Source organism: Crocodylus porosus, unplaced genomic scaffold (genome assembly GCF_001723895.1).
Source record: "Crocodylus porosus isolate Cpor-Errol unplaced genomic scaffold, CroPor_comp1, whole genome shotgun sequence".
Taxonomy (NCBI): domain Eukaryota; kingdom Metazoa; phylum Chordata; order Crocodylia; family Crocodylidae; genus Crocodylus; species Crocodylus porosus.
Genome location: NW_017728918.1, coordinates 85,206,569 through 85,230,081, shown reverse-complemented (window position 1 = coordinate 85,230,081; position 23,513 = coordinate 85,206,569). Strand labels below are relative to the sequence as shown.

Below are 23,513 nucleotides of genomic sequence, written 5' to 3'. Positions count from 1 at the left end.
TCGGCTGCTGGTGGACTCCCCTCCCCCCCCCACACTCATCAACTGGCCACCAGGGGTACATTGACCCAGAAAGCTTGAAAACCCCTGTCCAAGTATATAGTTTGTTTATAGATGTTCCTTCAGCCATATAAAAAGTCACAGGGATGCACTGTGAGAGATCCTCCGTCGCAAGCTCTGTTTCTTTGCTTTCTGAACCTTGTACCATGGAAGTGGGTTAACTGACTTTTTAGCAGAGGAGAATCTAGTCATTGGGTGTGTGTAGATGAAATGAGGGGTATGTGTGCATGGCACTTTAAAGTGAGTTAAATACTTTTGCACCGCTTTAATGGTGCTGGTGTTTGCATGCATCAGCATCATATTGTGTCTTAATTCCAGCGGCTGTAGCACATTTGGTGGTATAATGCACCTGAAATTACTTTGGGGCGCAGCAAACTACAACACCTCTGAGGAGTTTTAGTTTGCTGCCCTACAGCCATGGAGCAAAGCACTGGACTTTGTGTGGCTCAGGGACTGTGCAGGCAGCCCATGCAGGCAGCCTGGCAACAGCCCAGGAAGGCAGGCTCCACCAAAGGAAAAAAAAAAGCAGCAAGCCTGATCTCCTCCCCCTCCCCCCCCCGCCGGAAGCCTGCTTGCCTGCATGAGCTGCATGGGGACCTAGTCCTTTTTCTACGGCTGTGGTGCCCTCAGGTCCACCTGAGCTGGGTGCCTGTGGACAGGTGCTGCCTGGGGGGAGCCACCGTTGACATGGAGGGAAGCCCCAAGCCCCCCCTCCCTAGGGACTGCTCTGCCCACCGTCAGCTTGCCCTCCCCTCCCTGCCACTGGAGAGGCAGGTAAGACACAGGTGTACATGATACGGGGTTTACTTTGCCTTAAATTGAAGTGGTGTTTTTAAAAACCTTCTGTTCCTTTTAGGGCCCCCGTTCAGTCTACACATCCCATTAGTAGTAATCCAGGGATGTCAAACATATATCCAGTTGACCAGATGTAACATTTGGAGCCACTCTATCCATTCGACAAGTTGTTGGCAGGCCACTGGAAATTGGGGGGAGGGAGGGCATGGAAAAGAGGGAGTGGCCTGCCACAGAATCTGAGGCCCTTAGGCCCTGGTGGTCATGGCAAGCAGCAGCAAGAGGGTGAATGAGTACAGACACAACACTACTCACGTTCTGCCTGCTTTGCCCATTGTTATTGCTGCAGTCCCATGTCCTCAGCCAGTGGCTCTGCTGTCACCCCAGGCTGGAGCCACCCATGTCAGAGCCAGAGCCGTGACATGCATCAGCAGTGGCAGCTCTCGCTGCAGTATGGGGAACATGGTGGTGGCAGCAGCTGCCACCCTGGTATGGGGCCCATGGTAGGAGCCAAAGCTGGAGCTACTGCTACCATCACGTGCCTTAGGCTGAAATCACCCCGTGCCCAAGCTAGATCCAACCCACAAGGAGCCCAGAGTCTGGGTGTATACTGAGGCACAAAGTGATTTTGATATCCCATGCTTAATCCATGGTAGAAGACTGTATGGGACATACTTACACTGCTAAATGGAAAAAATGTATCTGGCACTGGATGCAGGAATGCCAGTCATTTTACTAAATAGTTATTTGATTAAATACATAAATAACACTGGGAACAGGAAGCAGAACCCAGGACTAAGTGTCTTGCAGAAGCATGCCTTCCTCCTTGGGTTCAGGTTGTATTTGGAATGCTGTCACTCTGGCCCTAATAACTCTTGCATTCCTTTTTGCTCGATAGTCTAGTGTAACAGAGGCCCCTAACCCCTGTTACTGAGTGCAGAGAGGTAGGCTTCAGAGCAGTAAGCCTGCTAATTTGGTTTCCTGTGTTTATGTTTAGCCGCAAGGCATGGGGGTGGGTTTAAGGGAGGTGGGAGGCCACTGAAGATGCAAAGCAGGAGGACATACATTGCAGTATTAGACTGAGGATGACCAACCCTGTGTGGAGCCTGACTGCAGGACAGAGAAAGGGCCCAGTGGACTGAGTCTGAATACAGGGCAAGCAATCCCTAGAACAGTGGTTCTTAAGCTTTTTAGACTTGGAGCACTTCTAGATAGCCTGAGCACTCATTGGAAAATGCTAGCTCTAAATTTTCACTCTTTTTTTTGCCTAGATAAAAATTGTAGAGCAGTTTTTCTGTTGCAGAGAACTCAAAAAGACCACAACAATGGTCTGTTTGTGTTTGAAATCTCTAAGTTTATCTTGTTTGTAAACCTAACTGGATCATGTTTGTAAATCTAACAGTGCTAACATTGTGCAGCACCCCATGGCACCCTTAACAGGTTCTCAAGGTATCGTATCCCAGGGTGCTGTGGCACCTTGGTTGAAAATCGCTGCCCTAGAGTAACAGATTGAGTCAGAATGAGGTGGCCTAATGTTGAGAAGGGCAGAATAAAGCACCAGAAATGTCACACTAATGGTCTGAGGGCAGCCTCCCAAATTATATAAATACTGCATCAAGGCATAGTAAGCAAGGGCAGGACAGTATGCTGATAAGGTGGAGTACAGAACAGGTTTAGGGTGGCTACTGGGGGGGTTGCAGCTTCCTTTAGAGGTGGTATCGTGTACACCCAGCTTCAGCAGGAGGTATGGAGGATGCTGTCAGACATGGCTAGCCTGTAAGCCGGTAGTTTGGGAAGTTCCCTGAAAAATAGGAAGTATGGATTCAAACACCCTCTGGTTGAGGAGGGTCTAGAACCCAGCCTTTCCCCTCCCTAGGCAAGTACCCTAAATACCAACCATTCTAATATAGGTGTAGTGAGCCTCCTGCTTGCTTCATCTTGGTTTCAGTTGTTCAGGACAGAAGTTGGCAATCAAGAGATTGTTGGCCTTGGACCAGATTTGCTGTGTGTTCAATTTAAGGTGCCATATAAACCAGCCATAAAAATGTTATGTGTTATATTTTTATGGCCAGTTTGCCATTTTATAGCACCTTAAATTGAGTGCACTTTTGCCATCTATGCCATGATTAACACAGTGATTGCAGCATAAATGTAAAATGTAGAGGGGAATTTAGATATTTTAGAGGCAGGATAATATCTGGACTATCATCTGTTATTCTTCAAATTTGACAATTGCAAATGAGGAGTTATGATTTGAATATAGGGTTAAATAGGAGAGAAAGATGGGAACCTTACTGAAACATGGATCTGTGTTTGAGGAAAATAGCAAAGACGATTCAGTTCTATATAAACAGTGAATTAAGTTGTAAATTAGTATTGCTTTAAATATATTTTATATTTAATATCCCCTTTGAACTTTATTACATACACATTCTTCAGGTATAAATACTTCCATGGTATAATTCATTGTAACTAGGAGTCTTGAAATTTAAATTGTTATATGAATCGTTTTGATGCAGAAATTTGGTGTGACCAAATGTTTTGGAACTAGTGTATTTCGTGGTGTGGCATGTGGAGTGAAAGGTCTTGACCTCGTTATTTATATTTCAGTTAGAGTAAATGTATTTGCTTCTCAAACTATGTGGATTTTTCCTGGTGTGCAGTGCATCAAAGTGCAAAAGGAATAGCCAAGTCCAAAAAAGCCCCCTTGTCCTCTCTGCTGTCTAGTTTGCATATATATAGAGCAAGGTAAAATTGTTTTCTAAAATTAAATAATTCCATAATATAGACTGATATAATCAACAGTATGGCTAACCAGTAGAGTATTGTGTACAGGCTTGTATTTTGAAAGCTGTTAAAAAAAACCCAAAATGTGTTGCTACATTTGGTAAGAAATACCTGTTTTAATCATGGTGTAACAACTTCCCATTATAAGTGCTATACTTAATGCAAGCTGCCTTTTGGCCTTGTAAAATTATTACAGTCTGACTGATACCATTTTAAGCTTATCAAAATGTCTGATCTAAAATAGCAGAGCTCATTATAAAATGGCAGCACCCCATTTTATGCTCTGTCCACAAGAAAACCCTAAAGCAGAAAACATGTATGTGGAGTCCAGTGAGAATGCCTGCATGCCATGTGCTTTTGTGGAACCAAGACCTAAGATTTAAACCAAATTTAGGAATGTGCTTAGTTGAAATAAAGTACATCCTCAGTTATCTGAACCCTCAATTTTGTTTTGCAAACTTGTAACTGCTGGTATCATATAACAAGCTTTTTTTTTTAAGTTTATTTAAATGCAGTACTGCATCTCTGCTCTCAAGATTGATACAGTAACTTGTAACTGTTGATGTTGTATAACAAGGGGTTCTAATGTATTTAATATCCGTCTAATAATTAATATCTGGCAGCTGGTTGTGAGATGGTTGTCAGGCCTTTATCCTGGTTACAGAACACAAATAACATCCTACTTGTTTTGCAAATGGAGAATCATGGTCGTCTTATTAAGAGGACCAGCAATTTTCCTTTTGTTTCTTATAATGTGCTATCCTGTGTATATTCCTGTGGCAGCACAGTCTTTCATCCTCTGGGAGCATCAGAGTTTTGGCTTTCAAATAGGGAGAACACTGACATTGAGGGACAGTGAATGCTGATTTTACTTGGTAGATCTGTGCACGTGTGCCTAAGTATAGCACGTAAACAATAAAAGGTCACTGGTTACTTTTCTTTTAACTGTCTTTCTGAGCGGATTTCAAATGGCTTTACTTCTCATTTCAAGATTGAGAAATGATGCATTTTTTTAACCAGTTTTGCTTTTGTGGCAATTGTGTCAGCTGTTTTAGCTGGTTCCCATCATTTGAATTGAAGGATCAAAGCTTTTTCATCTTTTGGGACAAGTATTAATACAAGGAATTGAAATATTCTTAGAATAGATCTCTGTTGTAGTAGAAATTAAGTCGTGCATTTATTTAAATGAAACAAAGTGGGAAGATTTGGTACCAACTCATTTAACTTTGAGTAACCCAATTATGTTGCTAGAGCCTTTAAACTGAGAAATAATACTCAGTAAAATTAATAAATTCCAGGGTTTTCCAGTTATTTGTGATGTATAGAACCTGATTTATTATATACTGTACACCTTTTCCAGAACCTTTATAAACAAATTAAAAATTCTATTTACATAAACTATTACGTTTTTGGAGATGAGGGTCATTCACTAAAGCAAGGCATATCATCTGTGCTGTCTTTTTTTTTTTTAGCGTAATTTCTATAACTGGAAAACGTGGGTTGTGTTTAGCATGTTATTAACATAAAACTGTTATTTCTGTAGGACAGAACTGTAAGTGTAATAAAGAAGACTGGCACTTTCATTAAGTTTCACTTTAACAGAATTTTTCTCAGAATTCATTTTATCTCAGCGTGTCTGTTTTACATGATGCAAACTGCAACATTCTCAACTTTCTCCATATCAATATTTCTTGGTCTTATGAAGCTTGTAGTACAATTTATTACTCTATCAAAGCAGTTAATTTCAGCCTATTGTAAATTAAACTTTTATGCAAGTTCTTATTTAAGTAGTTTCGAGCTGTGTTTGTTTTATTAATCGTCTTTATTTTTCATTGAATTAGATGGTGAAAAGAAGATTCAAGTAATGATTCATGGAATTGAGCCAATGCTGGAAACACCAATACAGTGGCTAAGTGAACATATGAGTTATCCTGATAATTTTCTTCACATTAGTATCATTCCCCGACCTACAGATTGAAGGATCATCTATATCAGATACAAGGAATTATTCTTGAGATGGATTTATCAGGGCAAGTCAACCTTTTACTTCTGTTGGGGTTGGTGGAGGCAACCTGACCAGAAAAAAAAAATTCACTGCTGCAAGCCAAACAGGAAAAAAGATCTCATCACCAGATAAGGGCAATTGGGCTGGTCTTACTTTGCTTCACCACTGCTTTTCTCCACTGTCGTCATTTAAACCTCAGTTGCAATATGAAAGACTTTACAGGACCACTGTAAGCTTGCTCTTTTCTTGTAAAATGTAATGAAGTTGAAACTGTCAGCCTGAAGAGCAAATGGAAATATGTGCCACTTGATTTGTATTTCTGATGAACAAATAAACATGGGTATTTCCTAAAGTACTAGTGGTTCAACTTTGATGAGAGTGGAAATGTTGGTTTAATTTTCTAGAAAATGAGACACTAGGAGAGATTCAGTTATCAATAACTTGTAGTAACTTTTTGTAAAAGATCAAATTACAGTAGACCCATTTTCCTTAATGAGAATTTCATGTTTACAGTATGTCTATTCGTATGCATATGGTCTTTTAACTTTGATAGCAAGCAGTGAGATTTTTTAAAAATAAAACCTATGAGCATGTTTTATTTAAGAACATACAAACCAAGTCACAAATATTAGGATTTATAAGCAGTTGGTCACTAAAAATGTCCTAGTATATATTAGAGCATATTAGACTATGCCCTAATCCCTCAAACCAGTTTTCATTAAAATGGTAATGTCATAGGGTAATTTTGTCTTGGGATCTGTGGTGTCATTTCTCTTTGCCAATTTAACTTCTTTTCTGTGAGAATATTTTCTTTAATCAGTAAAGAAAAATGTAAAAGGATGTTACAGATTATCATACCATTCTATTTTTATTCCCATAGGCTAGAAGGCAGTTAAGTCATAATATAATAAACAGATGTATTGTTTTTAATAATTTTGAATATTGGAAGCTGAGCCTTTTCTAAGCTAGTTCTTCATTATATCTGAATTTATTTTCTTACTGTGGCAATCAGCCTGTGAATTTTAGAAGCCTAAATCTCATCAAAATAGATTTCCCTTAATTTACAAATATATTTTTCACAATCTGACTTTTTTTTTTAATGTTTTTTGACCTTCATCATTGCAGCTGCTATTGGGACCCTACCAGCTTTCCATGTTACGGTATATTCATCCAATTGTGCTGCATTGCTTTGTCTGACAGTCTTGATTGTTGTGGCACAAGAGTGTGTTATAAATATACTATCAACTAAATGTTTTCCTGAAGAAATGCAACCTCACCAAAAGAGAAAATATTGGAAATTATTACTGAAGCTATGGCTCGCTAATGGCCTAGTAAGTCACAGTGCTGTTGCCTTTTTTCCTGCTGGCCTTCTTCATAGGATCATTTACCTGTATACAGATGAAAAAACAAAGCAGACTCCTGCACAAAGACAGGAAAAAAGCAACACTGAGACAGTGTAGAAATTGAAAGAAAGAAAAACCCTAAAAAGCTAATAAAAAATGACAGTGTGACTGAGGTTGAACAGAAGCAAATAGGAATTCTTTTAAGGATATATAAAGGCAGAAATTAGATTAAGGAGAGACAAGGGAAAAAGTGAAAGTGAAATAGATATGTTGTAAATATGTAGATTTGAAGGAATAAAAAAGACCTAGTAAAATAATTATTGATCCATTTTTATGCCGAATGGAAACACAGTGCATTCTGGATGGTTTGGTTAAAGGATTCTAATTTTCAGTTCCATTTGGATTTCTCCCTTTGGTATTTTGACTTTCAGACTAGCAGGACAAAATGTCTCAATATTCTGGAGAAATTCAGTCTTGCCAATATTTTGTAGACCATTAAATAAGAAGACTGGTATACTTTTCCATTAATGAGGCAAAATAAAATACTAAAAGAGACAGCCCACTAAGTAAGCTACAAAAACTATTATCTTTGTTGTAATGTGGCTTTTATTAAGCCATTTTCTATCTTAGCATACTCTGTTTATATTACACCAGTATTTTAAACATAAGCCTCTTCTCAAGACCCTCATCCACTAATAAGTCCAACATCTAAAGCCTGGCGTGCAATGGAAACAAAATATAATACTTGGCTGTACTATAGACTGGTTCTTTTAATTTTAACTATTTAAACTTTATTGTTTATTAAAAAAAAGTAAAATAAAGTTTGAGTCTGTCTTTATTTTTAAGTGGAAAAATAGATGCACTGTCAGTAACAAAGCTGTGTGAAGCAGTGACAACAGGAATAAACATTTACAAATCAATTAAATGAGAGTCAATGAATTTATATAAGGAACTGGTAAGGTTACACTAAATGAGACTTAACATCCCAAGAATGGAATTAGGCATTTATTTTATATGAGCTTAATCACAGGGAGATTTTTCTACTTTATAGTTTTATTTTCACTGTATTGTTGTATTATTTTTGTAAAACCTGGTAGCAACAGAAAATGTATTGTGTTTTAATTTAAATATTTCTCTTTTAAACTGGGCCAAAATCAAAAGCAGCATTTCTTTTTTCACTATGAAGAATGTGGTCTGTCTAATAAATTAATTTTAATGCTTTTGAAAAGGAGCAGATAAGCAAGATATCTCTGTAAATTTAAGTTCTCAGTGTATCTAGTAAGTTACAGTTCAAAACTACATCGAACACTGCTTGCTACTTTCAGCGTATGTCAGTCTTATTTGACAATCACTGCTGCCTCCTCTTTGGAAGGAAAAGAAAAGTTGATTTTCTGTGGCTATTTAATCACGTGTACAATTAATGAAACTTGCAGTCAGGGATCCCGTTTTGATATGAATTCCTGCCCTTTAAGTACTAAACACCGTCTCTCTCTTTTATTTTAATGAAAATATTAATTTTAATATTAAAAACATTGGCACAAAAAGTAGAAATGTGCTAATGACATTTCCAACACAAAGGAAGCATCATCCATAAAGAAGAGGCTAGCACATCATAAAGTAAGACAACTGGGCAATCTTTTAAGTAATAGAAATTGAGTGAAATTCAGTAATACAGAGTGCAAGACCCTTAGAGTCTGATAAGAATTGCCACTATAAACAAATTTTATCAGGAGGAAGTAATAGAGAAGAGAGGTTTAGATATATTTGTCAATCACAGAATGATTATGAACCAGCACTGTGATTATGGCAAAGGAAATGCAGTCTTGAGATTCATCAGTGAAAGCATATTCCTAGGTCAGGGAAAGATTAATGCTGTTGTATTGAAGTACTGGTAAGACTTTATCTATAATACTGCAACGGGTTGTGGTCATGCATGTTCAAGAAAAAATAAACAAACTGGCAGAGTTTCCACAAGTGGCTACTGTGATTAAGGGAATGGAGAGTCTATTCACAAGAAGAAAATAGAAGAGCTTTTCTTGCTCAGCCTTGCAGAACAAAGGTTTGTAGGGGAATGTGATTATTTTCTACAAGTGTACCAGAAAGTGAAAGAGAGGGACATGGAGAACATCTTGCTGGGGTCATCTGACCCCAGCAGTCTTTCCTACCCAAGTGCAAGTGGGCTGAACCCGATGCCCTGTAAGATCCCTTCCAACCCCTAATATCTATGAAACTTTGAAAATACGTTTAAGCTAAAGCACAATGTTGGCCATTTTAGACATAATTATTCTTTTGCCAATTAATTTAAGACAGTACTCGGAGGAAGGCATCTAATTCCCAGACCACTGAGGTCCCAAGATCTTGATCAGTTTTTTTTAAAGGGTTTATATCAGGGGTGGGCAAAGTCTGGCCCTTCGGCAGCTTTCAGTCTGTAGTGGATTCAATTTCCTAGCAACCCCTCTGACAGTGGCTCTTTCTGGCATCTGCAGCCAAACTCAGCCCCATTCCTGGAGCACCCTGGCCCATGCACCCTGCACCTACCACATGGGCAGGGTACTGGCTTGGGCTGGGATGGGGCCATGGCTGGGAAAAAGATGGAAGATGGGTGGTTGGGGCTAGGGAGACCCTGGGGTCTTGGGGCAGTGACAGCGCAGGGCCAGAGCTGTGATTCACTGCCCACACACCCCTATGATGAGCATGGCTTCTGTGGGCAGAGGAGTGCAGGGAGCAGATAATAGCTCTGCTGTGGCCCTGCACTGTCTCTGGCCCAAGATCCCAGCCCTGGAGCAGTTTTTCATCCAGCCATGCACCTTGCCCATGGGTTCCCAGCCAGTCTCCATGGAGAACCTGGGAGCGTGGGGCCATGACAGTGTGGGGGCGAGTCTGGGGCAGAGCCCTGGTTCTGCAGCCATGTGCTGTCATGGCCCCACGCTCCTGGGGTCTGCATGCAGACTGTCCAGGAGCTGCATGGCCAGGGGTTCCTGGGAAATGGAGCCTGGCCACTGACGAGATCTGCCATTTTGGCCCTCCTGAATTCTATAATGTGCTTGCCAATGACAGTAAGAGACAAGGCAGTATAGCCCAGGAGAGTATTTTATTCTGACTGCCACAAAACTATCAGATGGTAAGTACATAGTTTGTCATGGAGTTTTATACACAATATGCCAGTTCAGAGAGATCCTGCACTTCTATGCTGTCACCTCAAAAATCAGAAACTTCTCAATTTGGTTTTATGGCAATAACTTTGATTTTGAAGGCCTGATCATTTTTATGATTAGGAAAATAAAACTTGCATATTTTGGTATGCAAGTGTGTTAATTGATTTATAACCCTAAGTTAATAGATGCCAGTTGGAGTTTTCATTTTAAAACAACTTCATTGCATAAAAATAACATTTGCTGTATAGGCCTGTGTATGAATAAAAATGCAGTGAAATAAGCTTGACAAAAAATGCTTTTTTTTATATACATACATATATATATATATATAAAAAAAATTTTTTCAGTAACTGCAAGAATGCATTTTTAAAATCACTTTCACTTTGAATGGGTTTATATGCAGTATTTATCATAAAAGATACAAAGATGTTTTATATATACATATATATTTGTTTATAGTGGCAATTCTTATCAGACTCTAAGGGTCTTGCACTCTGTATTATTGAATTTCACTCAATTTCTATTACTTAATATATATATAAAACATCTTTGTATCTTTTATGATAAATACTGCATATAAACCCATTCAAAGTGAAAGTGATTTTAAAAATGCATTCTTGCAGTTACTGAAAAAAATTGACTGTAACATTAAGACCAAGTGCTTATTTCATAGAATCATAATATATATATACATAGGGTTGGAAGAGACTTCAGGAGGTCATCTAGTCCTACTCCGTGCTTAAAGCAGAACCATCCACATTTACATCATCCCAGTCAAGGTTTTGTCTAGCTGGGTCTTAAAAACCTCCAAGGATGGAGATTCCACAACCTTTCTGGGTAACCTGTTCCAGTGCTTTACTACCCCACTTCTGAAAGTTTTTTCTCATATATAACCTAAAGTTCCCGTGCTGAAACTTGCCACTATTGGTTCTTCTGTCATCTGTCACCACTGAACAGTTTAGCTCCATCCTCTTTCAGACCACCTTTCTGGTAGTTGAAGGCTGCTACTAAATCCCCTCTCAGTCTTCTCTTCGCCAGGCTAAATAAGCCCAGTTCCCTCAGCCTCTCCTCATAAGCTGTGTGTCCCAGCCCCCTCACCATTTTCATTTCCCTCTGCTGGACTGTCTTCAATTTGTCCATATCCTTTCTGCAATAGGGGGCCCGAAACTGGACACGGTAATCCAGATGTGGCCTCACCAGTGCTGAATACAGGGAAAGAATCATTTCCCTCGCTCTGCTGGCAATGCTCCTGGGTAATGCAGACCAGTATGCTGTTAACTTTATTCACAATAATGCCACAATGAGGCTCTTATTCAGTTTATTGTCCACTCTGGTTCTTTTCTGCAGAGGTGCTGCTTAACCAGTCTGTACCAGTGCATGAGATTGTTCTGTCTTAAGTGCAGGACTTCACACTTGTCCTTATTGGGAAGTTATAACCTTTTGCAGCTGTTATAACTATGGCAAATTTTGGCCATCCTTACTGTGAAGAAGTTTAACTGTGTTAAATTAAGACTATGCAAGTTTTTACAGGAGCAGGACCTTGGCACATACCTTTATAAGGAGTGATTAACATTACTGATACTAAAATACTCCCAAAACTCTAGGCTTCTCCTTGAAGTCATAGGCCAATTTCCCTGTTCCTGTTACATAAGTGCTAAGTGAGACCCTCCAGCATTGCTTGTTGCTACAGGAAATTGTGTTTCCTACACACCCATTTCCTCAGGATGGTAGAGAAAAATTCATGATGCCAGCAGCATAGTACTTACTCAGTATTGCTGCCAAGGGGTTAGACTGTGGACCACTGCCAAAAGGTTAGTAAAGACTGGGTGATGTTGTGATGGGTATCTGCTATGGACCACCAGACCTGGAGGATGAGGCTTTCTTCAAACAGCTAACAGAAATTTTCCGATCATAGGCCCCAGTTCTCATGGGGGACTTCAGTCACCTTAACACCTGATAGGAGGGCAACACAGCACTGCACAGGCAATCCAGAAAGGTTTTGAAAAGTACTGGGGGCAACTTCCTGGTGCAAGTGTTGGAGAGGCCAACTATGGGCCATGCCATTCTTGACCTGCTGCTCACAAACAGGAAGGATTGGTAGAAAATGTAGAAGTGGATGACACCTTGGGTAATAGTGACCATGAGATGTTTGAGTACAGGATCCTGAGGAAAGGAAAGAAGCACAACAAAGTAAGGACCCTGGACTTCAGAAAAGCAAACTTTGACTCACTAGGGACCCAATAGGCGGAATCCTGTGGGGGGCGAGTCTCAGTGGGGAAAGGAGTCCTGGAGAGAGGGCGCAGAAATGAACCATCCAAATGTGCAGGAAAACTAGCAAGTATGGCAAGAGTTCCCTGCTAAGCCTAGCTGGTCTTTTCAGGGAACTAAAACAAAGAAATAAAGCTTACAAGAAGTGGAAACTTGGACAAACAACTATGGAGGAGGATAAGAATATTGCTCAGCCAGGCAGGGATAAAAATCAGGAAGGCCAAATTGTAAAAGGAGTTGCAGCTAATAAAAGGTGTGAAAAGTAACAAGAAGGGTTTCTACAAGTATGTCAGCAAACAAGACAAAGATCAGGGAAACTGTGGGTCTGTTACTGAATAGGGGAGGCAACTTGGTGACAGATGATACAGAAAAGGCTGAAGTATGCAATGCCTTTTTTATCTCAGTTTTCATAAGCAAGGTCAGCTCTCAGACTACTGCACCTGGCAGCACAGACTAGGGAGAAAATGATCAGCCAGCAATGGCAAAAGAACAGGTTACGGACTATTTAGAAAAGCTGAATGTGGGCAAGTTCATGGGGCCAGACACAATACACCTGAACGTGCTAAGGGTATTTGCTGATAGGATTGCAGAACCACTGGCCATTATCTTTGAAAGCTCATGGCAACTGGGGAGGTCCTGGACAATTGGAAAAGGTCAAATCTAGTGTTCATATTTAAGAAAGGAAAGAAGGAACTGGGGAACTCAGACCAGTCAGCCTCACCTATCCCTTATGGAGCAGGTCCTCAAGGAATTAATTTATAAGCACGTGGAGGAGAAAAAGGTGATTAGGAATAGTCAGCATGGATTCCCCAAAGGCAAGTCATGCTTGACCAACCTGATTACCTTCTATGATGGGATGACTGACTCTGTGGACATGGGGAGACCAGTGTACGTGATATACCTTGACTTTAGCAAGGCATTTGATATGGTGTCCTACAACACTCTTACAAGCAAGCTAAGAAAGTACAGGTTGGATGAATGGACTGTAAGATGGATAGAAGACTGGCTAGATCTTTGGGCTCAGACAGTAGTGGCTCAATGCCTAGTTGGCAGCTGGTATCAAGTGGAGTGACCCAGGGGTTGGTTTGGGGGCCAATGTTCAATATTTTCATCAATGACCTGGAAGACTGGATTGCAGATGACACCACGGGACAGTTGATGGGAAGTTATTTTGAATCCCAACAATTGTGTCTTCTGCCATGTGCTAGTGGCCAGAGAGGTAGATTTTGGTTGAAGATCTGGATAAGGAGATAGTCAGTCATACACTATGTCATAATAGAAATTTCAAGAAAGGGAACCTTGATTTTTAATACAGATAATTCTGCTTAAAATGTTTTCTATTGTAAATACCTCTTTCATTAAAGTATTTAAGAAATATTCCTCAACTCACCTTTGTAAAGTAAGATACAGGTATCCAATGTGTAAATTGTTGAGGGAATAAATACTATATATGATCTAAATACAAATACGCATTATTTTCTCATCCTTGTAGCTGAGGTATTTTGGGGGCATGATGTTTGCTGCTAGCAATGGGAAGAATGACGCTTAGTCCTAACTTGCGTGTCTGTGTGTGAGAGAGATTTGGTGGATCAATTTTTATCTCTCTTCAGTGCAATTCTGGCCAATTCTATACTTCAGCATGTTGTAAACAGTACTATAAAAACCTAAAACCAGAACTGTTGAAAACAATTCAATTCAAATTTTGCTGTAAAAGGCTATTTCATTTAAACCTAATTTTTTGAATGAATAAAGGAGTAAGTTTCACATTTTTTAACAATTTTTTGAAAAATTTTAAAATTAGAATGGAGGATTTCATTTCAGTTTTCTTATATCATTTTGACTCTTTCATTTTGTTTAATTCTAGCTCTTTTGTAATAGGGGGAACAGCATCAATATATTTTTTGTTTTAAAATGTTTTAATTGAAATTGTTCAGAATTTTTTATCCCTGAACATTTTTGAATTTTTAAATATCAAAATTTCTTGCAGAATGGAAGTTGTTTTTTTCCCAACCAAGATAGGTGAGAAACAAACTAAAGTTACTTGTCTCCCTTTGTAGAATAGGTAAGAGGGTGTCCTTCACAGAGTCTCTCTCAAGACAGATGAAAAGTCCTATATAGGAGTTAATTATTATTGTATTACTTATTTTTAATTTATGTTGGGATTTCTGGGCTTGGTGCTCATAGTTTAAAGTACCCTCACAATTTATGTCCTTGCTATAAAAATGATAATTGGCCTGTGAACACTTTCAGCATGTGGATGTAGTGGAAGAAACTATAAGTACATATTCACCCTGCCACAACAGTGGTTTAAACATCGAAGTGAAAGACATTCAAAATCTCATATTCGGAAGTACATAAGCCTGTATTTAATGTGTAAAAAATAAAGAAGTCTTTATATACTTCTTACACTGCATTTTTATACTTTTTACAGTGCATTTATTTGAAGTGTAAAAATAAAGTAGTATTTTTATACTTTACATGACCTGACTAAATCTATCTGTATGAGGCAAATCATGGACAGGATCAGTCAGCAGGAGTAGCCTCAAACTTTGACATTTGGCACTTGTGTGTGCTAGAAAATAGTATGGCCTTGTTTCAGTAGTTTTATTGTTGTGCGTGCAGTGAAAATAATGTTACTTGTTTTGGCCTTTCTCACTCATGAACTCTTTTTTTTTTTTTTTTTTATGCCTCCTCCTTTACTCTTACTTGTCCTATTTCCTCGGCTGAACAGATTGATTTGAACCCTACCTCTTGACTACCTCAAGTAGTCTTTTCTCTGTTGTGTATTTAACAGTAACAGTAACTGAAGAGTGAATGTGACTAAAATCCTGATCTCTAAAGCACTCCATGACCTCTATTCTATGCTGCATTTGAGACATAAGTTAGTTTCTGTCTGCTGTTACCATAAACTGAGTCGCCCTGTAGGAAAACAATGAAAGCAGCAGATGTGGAGGAGGGGACGTAAAGGAGAAAAACAGAGAGGTGGGGTTTGAGAGAAAAGTAATCAGTGGGGAGTGAAATGACAAATTAATTTCTAGCCAAGTTTTCCTGTTCACTCAGTTTTCTTGCTCCCAGTATGTTTTACTTTCTGTCCCTCACATGAGCACAATGCATCGACTCTTTCAGCTCCTTATCGTGTGCTTATATGACTTCTTACTTTTGTATATCATTTAAGGGCTAGTACCACTTTTTTTTCAATCCACTTCTATTACCAGTCATCGTGAAAGATAATATAATGTCAGTGTCATGCAATTCCAGAAATGCTTTTTTCTGTCATAGATCCCTTTCCTTTAAAAATAGCTGGTGTCAGAGGAGCCCTATGACTGTGACATCTAGATGTGGTTTGTAGAACCTTTTATTTGTTGTTGCTTTCCTATACATGGTTTGCATCTTTATAAAGGGCTGAATCATCACATTTTTGTTGAATCAGAGTAGTTTATGAAGCCTTATGTTGGAACTTTCAGTGTCATGGAAGCTACTGTCTTATGGCTATGAGGCCTTTATATTTTTATTGTATTTTATGGATATGTAACAAAATTAAACGACACTTACAGTTTCTATCAGCAGCTGGACTTCTGCTAGACTTGCCAGTAAGAAGTAGGTACAGTATGAGTGACCTTGGTATTAGTTACAGGAAAAGAAAAACATTTAATTTACAGGAGTTTCCTACCTTTGCATGGCTGCTGTCCACAGTTTGGCAGCTTTAGGTAGGAAAAAAGGGCTTCTCCCTCACTGCTGGTGCATGAAGTGTTTTGCAGAAATATCCCCCTCATGTGCTCAGCCAGTCTGGGGGGGACTTATCACACTGTGGAAGCTGTAATGTGCTTATTACACAGAGGATTATGTTTTGGTGTTTCTTTGTTGCTTTTAAGTCGATCACTATATCAGTAGCTATAATTCTGTAATAAATCAGATTGTCCTTGCTATATTTCTCAACCATTAAAACCACAGAAGCTCTTGCCTTAATGGAAGTAGGGTGTCCTACTTCTGGTCATGGATCAAATGGAGGCAATGAGTGGTGGATTGTAGATGTCTATTCCAAACTTTGCTCACTTGGGATTTCTTAATAATGCACTCTATGGATTTAGTCTGTGCTGGGCTTTTTTGCTCTCGATTACTCTTTGGTGGTGTTCAAACTAATTGTGCTCAAACCTGGCTTCTGCTTGGGATTCTGATGTCCTGTGAGGCTCTCTGATAGGCATTTTGGACTTGGTTCCTTCTGGATAAGAAGGAAAATATAAATAATCACAATCTTCCAAGTTCTCTAGTTTGTGCTCCCCAAATTGGTTGCATCACAACATGGACTGTACAAATCTTTATAATGTGATCCTTCCTCTCCTGTTTTATGCGCTTTGAACAGAGAAATTGGGGAATAATGTATCATTACACTTCATGCAGACGTATCCTGAGCTTCTGTTTCAGGTCACCAGCAGAATCAGGTTCTGATTAGGTATAGGATATATTTTCAAGTTTTATTCACAGCTGTAATAAATTAAAGCAGGAACTTGTACAGACTTGCAGTAGAATAAGAGGCAGCGTGACTTAGGCTGCAAACATATGTCACCTTTGTGCTTCTATAGCAGTTTTTATGGTGGCACAAAGAGAAAGCAAGCAGATATCCAGGCCCTTTGTTGTGCCACCAATGCCCAAATTTGTGGTCTTGACAAAAGGTAATATAAATTTGTGCTGCTATTTTGTGGCAAGTGTCTGTCTGCTTTAAGGCAGGAGAGTATGGGCAGCTCAGGGCTACCCATACACTTCAGCCTCCCTGAGCAGGTGCTCCCAGGAATTCAAGGAATTGCTGGGATGTGTCGGATCAGACCTCAGGAGCACCACCTAGGTTTCCCTATTTGCAGAAATGTGCCCCACGTTGGGTACCCCAGATTTCCCTGCTTGTAGAAGTGTACCTCAAGTGTTGTCTTGCAGGATTTGGGCTCCTGAGGCCCTGGGAGTGACCTGACCCTGCAAGACAATGGGTGATGTCTGCTTCACTGAATGAATTCTTAAGTTCTGAAGCAAGTGTTGGTATCTTGATGAGATGCACCAAGCAGCTAGGGTAATGCCCTGCTCCATATTCAGTCCCCGCATGTGTCATGGCAAGTATTAACCACTCCAGCAAATGCCCTTTCATAACAAGTATCTCATGAGTTTGAATATTGTAGTAGATTCTGTTGAGGAATACATTACCCTTTTAAAATATATATTTTTTTTTTCTGACCTTGCTGCTTTGAATAATCCCACTAGCTGACTATTTCTATCTCATTTCACTGTGTGATATGCTACATTTGAACAAATGCATAAAAATGAACAAAATGACTCATTCATGAGTTGTGGGATATTAACAGTTAACCACTTGACCCGAATCTCCTGCAAACACTGATTTGTGATATTTTATAATGATACTTGGGTTGTGCAACTGTTAAACTTCAACAAGAAATAGATTACTAGTAAGGTGAAAACTTTTAGACTTAAATAAATGTGCATCAACAGCTGAAGAATATCTAACCTTACAATCAGAGCCAGAAGCCAACAGCCAAGGGAAACTGTCAACAAGCTGCAACATGTAACAGACGGAAAAGAACCAAAATCCAGACCTTGCCCCCAGAGCCAGAAGCTCTTGTCAGAGTAGGAGAGAGTGACTATTTCCCCAACATAATACAACAATTACAGTGTCTGCAGGGAGGCTGTATGTATTACCTTGGGGTTTTCTGTTGCCACTGGACAACCTTAGAATCTAAATGCCTTTAGCTTTGCAGTGGGAAAGTCCTAGGTCTACTTGATGGAGTATTTGGCAGTTCTCTCTTTTAGGTACCAAAACTCTGCTTAGGTTGTTATTTTGATTTTGGATTTTTTTTATGGGGTTGAGGTGGTAGAAAGGAACTTCAAGTGCTGGATGTCTCTTACAGTGGAAAAGCATCCTCAAAGAGGGAGTCCATGTAACATTTCAAAAACATGGTCTGACTTTTCGTTTGGCCTGATCTGTTCTAAAAGACTCTGTCAAGCCAGAGCTGGCAAACTTTGATAGAGCTGGGAGCCACAAACCATGAGGTCATGTACTGAGGGGTCGGTCCCAAGGTCCTTTTCTTTCACTTCCCATACCACATAGGCAGCCCCAACAGGACATGGCCCCTTGCCCCTAACCTGGACCCTCCTCTGCTATGTGGCAGTGGGAGAGGGAGCTGCAAGGGCCCATGGGCCTTATGTTAACTGGTTGTGGGCCAGGTCTGGGTCTTTCTATGTGGGCTTGATGTAATACCCTAAAAGGGCCAGAGTCCTAAATGTGGTCTCTATTCTTATGATTAGGAAGGATATGGGTCAGTGAAACAATCTATTGGATAATAGTGTTTCTCCTGACCATCTGCCTAATGGTTTATTTTTTGTGTCCTTGAATAGTTACAGGTAGTGGAGGCAGAAAATGCTACTCTAGATTGGTGTTCTTAGTACAAGGCTTGAGAACAGAACATGGGATGCACTCTCAGGGTTTCAGGTGGAAGAGTCTTGAATGCCACTAGAGTTACTTATTCAGTGATCTCAAAGGAACTCAAGTATCGGTAGCCCAGTCTGACCGATGGCTTGTCCTGATGTTCTTCAAGAAGAGTTGGGTCTTGTCCATGACAAGAAAAAGGTGGCATGAGCTGACAGTTACGGTTGGCATGACGTTTGTAAACTGTCTTAGCAGAGTTAAGATACTTTCTATTCTTGGAGCTAGATAATGATCCACTGGTGGAGAAATTTCACAGGGGAATGTGGCCAGAGCAGGATAAAGATGCGAATAGAATTCATAGCTAACAAACAACAGGATCTGGCTGGTTGAGGTAAGGGTTTAATTGTCGTGAGTAAACTCTTTAAGGGGTAACGAGCCAACCCAGTTTCCTGTAGGCAGTTTGAGAAACACTAGAAGTATTGTTTAAAGTTCTGGTTCATATGCTCTCTCTTTCCATTTGCCTGGGTGATCTGAGGTGGAAAGGAGAGGTTCCACATCTAGATCTTTACAGAACTTGTGCTAGAAACAGATGATAAACTGGGGAACATAGTCCAAGACTGCATAAGCAGGAAAACCATGGAGCCAAAAAAACATGGTTCATGAGCAGGGGGGCAGTTATGCAGCCCATCAGGATGGAGCAGGATGAAAAGTGGCTTGTCTTGATCAGCAACTTCATCATGATGGTGCTAGTGCAAATGATACTGTTAGTGGTATTTTCCAAGATATTCTTAACAAATTTGTCATTGTTATATACCTAGATGATAGCTTAGGGTTTATTTAAAAATCAAGTCCTCCACATCAAACATGTGCTTTGCATTCAAACTTAACTGGGACATGGGCAATCGCACTCAATCTAAAGAGCTGAGGTTTGGAATCAGAGCTAATCAGCCAAGGGAGAAGCTGCTGGAAGGAAGCTAGAAGCCAGTGTTGAGACAGTGTTTTAGCTGACCTCTCTAAGCATTTTTCTTTTCCAACTTGCATCACTTTGGACTTGCCTGGGTTCTGCTGGAGTCAGCTAATTTCATATTGGTATTCTGGTATCCAGCTTGTAGTTGTATTGGTCTAGAGGCAAAAGGAATCAAAACTTGTGGCAGAGGTGATATCTTTTATTAGACCAACTAGATATTTGCAAAAAAAAATTGCACAAAGTTTTGATTCCATATTGGCATTCTGACCTTTTAGAAGTGGTGGTAATTGTATCTGTTGTGAATAAGATAGCTCTCTGAATGTCACTGGCACACTTTTGGCAGGTAAACTCCATGTTCTTTCTCCTAGTGGCTTCGTGTTGATATTGAAGTGAATTGGAGATATTATGCATCCATGTGGAACCCTACAAATGAGGGCCTCTGGATAGGAGAGGCAGTTACCTGTCATCATTCAAAGGAATCAACAGAAGCCATTGTAGTGCTAGGCCATATGGGTTTGTTTTTTTTTGGGGGGGGGGGGGGGAGTCATGTTTTTTTGTCATGTTGGCATATTAATAGTACTTTGTGATGAGAATGTTAAAGTTTATAAAGTAGCTTAGAATGAAAGATGCTATATTAAATTATGACAGGGCTTCTAAAACAATCATTAAGACTATATGCTTGATTTGCTTAAAAACCTAAGTACTATACTGGGTCAGACCAATGGTCCATTTAGCACAGTATCCTGTCTCCAACAGTGGCAAAGGCGGATGCTGTAGAGGGAGACCACTGAATTGGATATATCTAGAATGATCTATCCCCCTACTTAGTACCCTCCCTGGGTATTGACAGGGTAATATGAAATAAATTGCTGCATGCTATACACATAAGAACTTGAAAAGCTCTTGTATGTCATGATGCTGTAGTTCAGTTGCAATTAAATACTGTTTTAATTAGCTCAAGTTGTCTTCCCCTTTCTAACTCATATTATCAAGAAATAATTTCAATGGGGATTTTATAGAAAGGACTGAAAAGCCAGTATTGTATTTCTACATTGTGTTTGCTTACAAATTCACCATCCAGACACCTTCCTACAAATGAGGCAATTTCCACTTGATCTGTAAGACTTTAAAGAGAAAACCTTTTATATGGTAACATTAAAGGCAGACAATTTGTTTTAATCACTTGCCAAAACAGCTGAAAATAATTATTAATTAATAGGAAACACTGACTTTCAACTTCCCACGCTCTCCAAAGAAGTTTCTGTGACAGCTTGCATCTGGATTTATAGACTATTTAGGCACAGTAAGGCAAGTGGGCATAGTGGTGGAAAGGTTGACTGTTTTATATTCATTTTAAGTATATACATAGCTCTCTTAAAATTAATTTGTATATAGATGTACATTGGTTGAGTTTATAGTCATCTGTTTTTTTCTGGCACCATTTAAAAATAAGTTTTGTGCTCACCCATGTGTTAACTAAAACATTAAATGCAATTAACCTACCAAATAAAAGCACACAAATATTTTCAAGATTACCAAAATATTCTCCTTCACATTGGGTTTTTGGTATTCAGTGTCATGATCAACTGATTATAATAGGAGTTGAATTTTTCATATTCTCATAATTAAAAGATTTCAGAAACCTTTTAGAAGACCAGTTTTATTTGAAACAATTCAATACAGCATCTCCTGACTTTGGGCTTGGTTCTGATAAAGTTGACATTGAGGGAGTGATTGTCAGTATGTTAGTTAGGTTAGGGACCCAATTTTCACATACATTTGGCAAAATGTTGTGGCTGCAGAGTGTGCTTTTCAAAAAATAACAGGGGAGGACGAATATTGCAGCCTGAAATTACAACATCAAAGGTGAAGAACAGTTCTTACAACTATGATGATTACATGAGGATTCATCATGGAGACCTACCATCACTGCACAGTTTGTCATGTAGTATGACAGATATCTAGGACCTTTGAAAATACAGTGTCAGAAGAATTTAAGCAAAACCAGGCCACACAGACTTAATGTTAGTTTGAGCATCTTGAGACATCTTAATTATTTTTAACGCTATAAGAACTGTTATTCGTGTACTTGTGGGGTTTTTTAAATCATGGTCTTAGTAAATGCAGAATTTGTTGTTTGCTCTGAAATACTGTGATTGTGGATTGGCTGGGTCCTATAGTTCATGGGCTATGGCTTGATGGTTGCCTGTTTAGGTACTACCAAAATCTATGTTCAGGCTGAGAAGGCCAGGAAACAGATGAGATGCACATTAACTTCACTGAAGTGCCAAGTCTCCCTCCTCCTCTTTTATCATGTTGATCTACCAGTGTTTTTAGACTGATTGGATTCTCGGCAATTGTGTAGTCAATAAGGATCGGAGCTGTTACTGCTTGTTATGATCATGCAACATTTATTACTAAATTTGTTACTGATGTCAAAGAGACTCTGCTTTGGCCTCATATCTTTAGCTGGGAAAGAAACCTCCCACCCTGAATATAGGTTGTGCCTGCAGATAAGTGTTTTGCTTTCCCCTGGAGTGTTTTATATGGGTTGGTGGTCAAGGGGTTAGACTAATATTTTTGTTTTAGACAAATGGGTTGGGTTCAACCTGAACAAATGGCTGCATAAATGTAATAACTGCTACCCTCTTGCCCATGTTTATGCTGCAAAGTCCCAAAACATAAAGTTTAGAAACTGTTGGAACAGAATTTGGCACTGTTGGGTCAAACCAGTTCTCAGGATCTCAATATTGCGCTGGTTAGACAGGAGGGTGTGACACAATTGCACATGTACAAACACACAAATCAATTAGGTGCATACACACACACACTACCAGCTTAGGCACTTACATATCCAAACCAGCCTAAGCATATGCATACCTATCACCAATTCAAGCGCATACACTATACGCCCCAAAGGTTAGACACAGATCACTAATTCGTATATTATGCACACAATGCCATATATATATACACACGCTCACATACAACCCACCTACACATACACACAGGTAAGTTCCTAACTTGGATAATACAGTGTGTATGTGTGCTTGGGGTACCTGGGATACTCAGAGGAAGGTTCAGATGAGAGAGAGAGAGTTAAAGTCTGGGGAGTGAAAGTTGCCAGAACTGGGATTAGAACTGGTGGACTACAGAGAAGCTGGCTGATGAATGGAGGCTTGGGTTTACTTAAGGTAGACTGGGGCTGGAAATTGAGGCAGACAGCTGAGATATTGGGGGGGGGCAGATAAATGGTGGCAGGGAAGAGACAGCCAGGAAAGAAACTAAGGCAGAAACCTGGTTGCTCAGGGGAAAAGGAAAAGGCAGTGGGGATAAGACAGTGGCAAAGAAACTGGGGGCTTGGAGGCAGAGTGGAGCTCAGGACAGGTGTTGGAGGTGGAAAGGGGCCAGAAGCAGGAGAGGGAGAAATGAGACAGAAGTTTGAAGGGCGAGGAGCAGAGATTAGAGCAGGGCCAAATCATAGTAAAGGAAAACCCAACTTAGGGGTCCAAATAAAAGTTTTATTAAACAGACAACACACTACACAGCCCCATGAAGTTATTGGTTCACACGCACGCACACACAAGCACAGGCAGAAGCACTCACAATGGCAGCAGGAGAAAGAGATTCAGTGGAAGGGCTGGAGTCCAGGTAGGAAAGAGAAGCAGAGTCCAAGTCCTTGGTTGAAGAGGGGGTGGGGGGTGATAGCTACCTG

General features: G+C 39.8%; 1 protein-coding gene across 2 annotated transcripts in view; it reads left to right on the top strand.

The window, feature by feature from the left end:
- Positions 1 to 7,331, top strand: part of ATG5 (autophagy related 5) — a 147,893-nt gene extending 140,562 nt beyond the window's left edge. For both annotated transcript variants that reach the window (XM_019537828.1, XM_019537829.1), the window contains one exon: positions 5,478 to 7,331. In XM_019537828.1, coding sequence (XP_019393373.1) covers positions 5,478 to 5,614 — 137 coding nt within the window. In that variant the 3' untranslated portion in view covers positions 5,615 to 7,331. The remainder of the gene's footprint in view (positions 1 to 5,477) is intronic.
- The last annotated feature ends 16,182 nt before the right edge of the window (positions 7,332 to 23,513 follow it).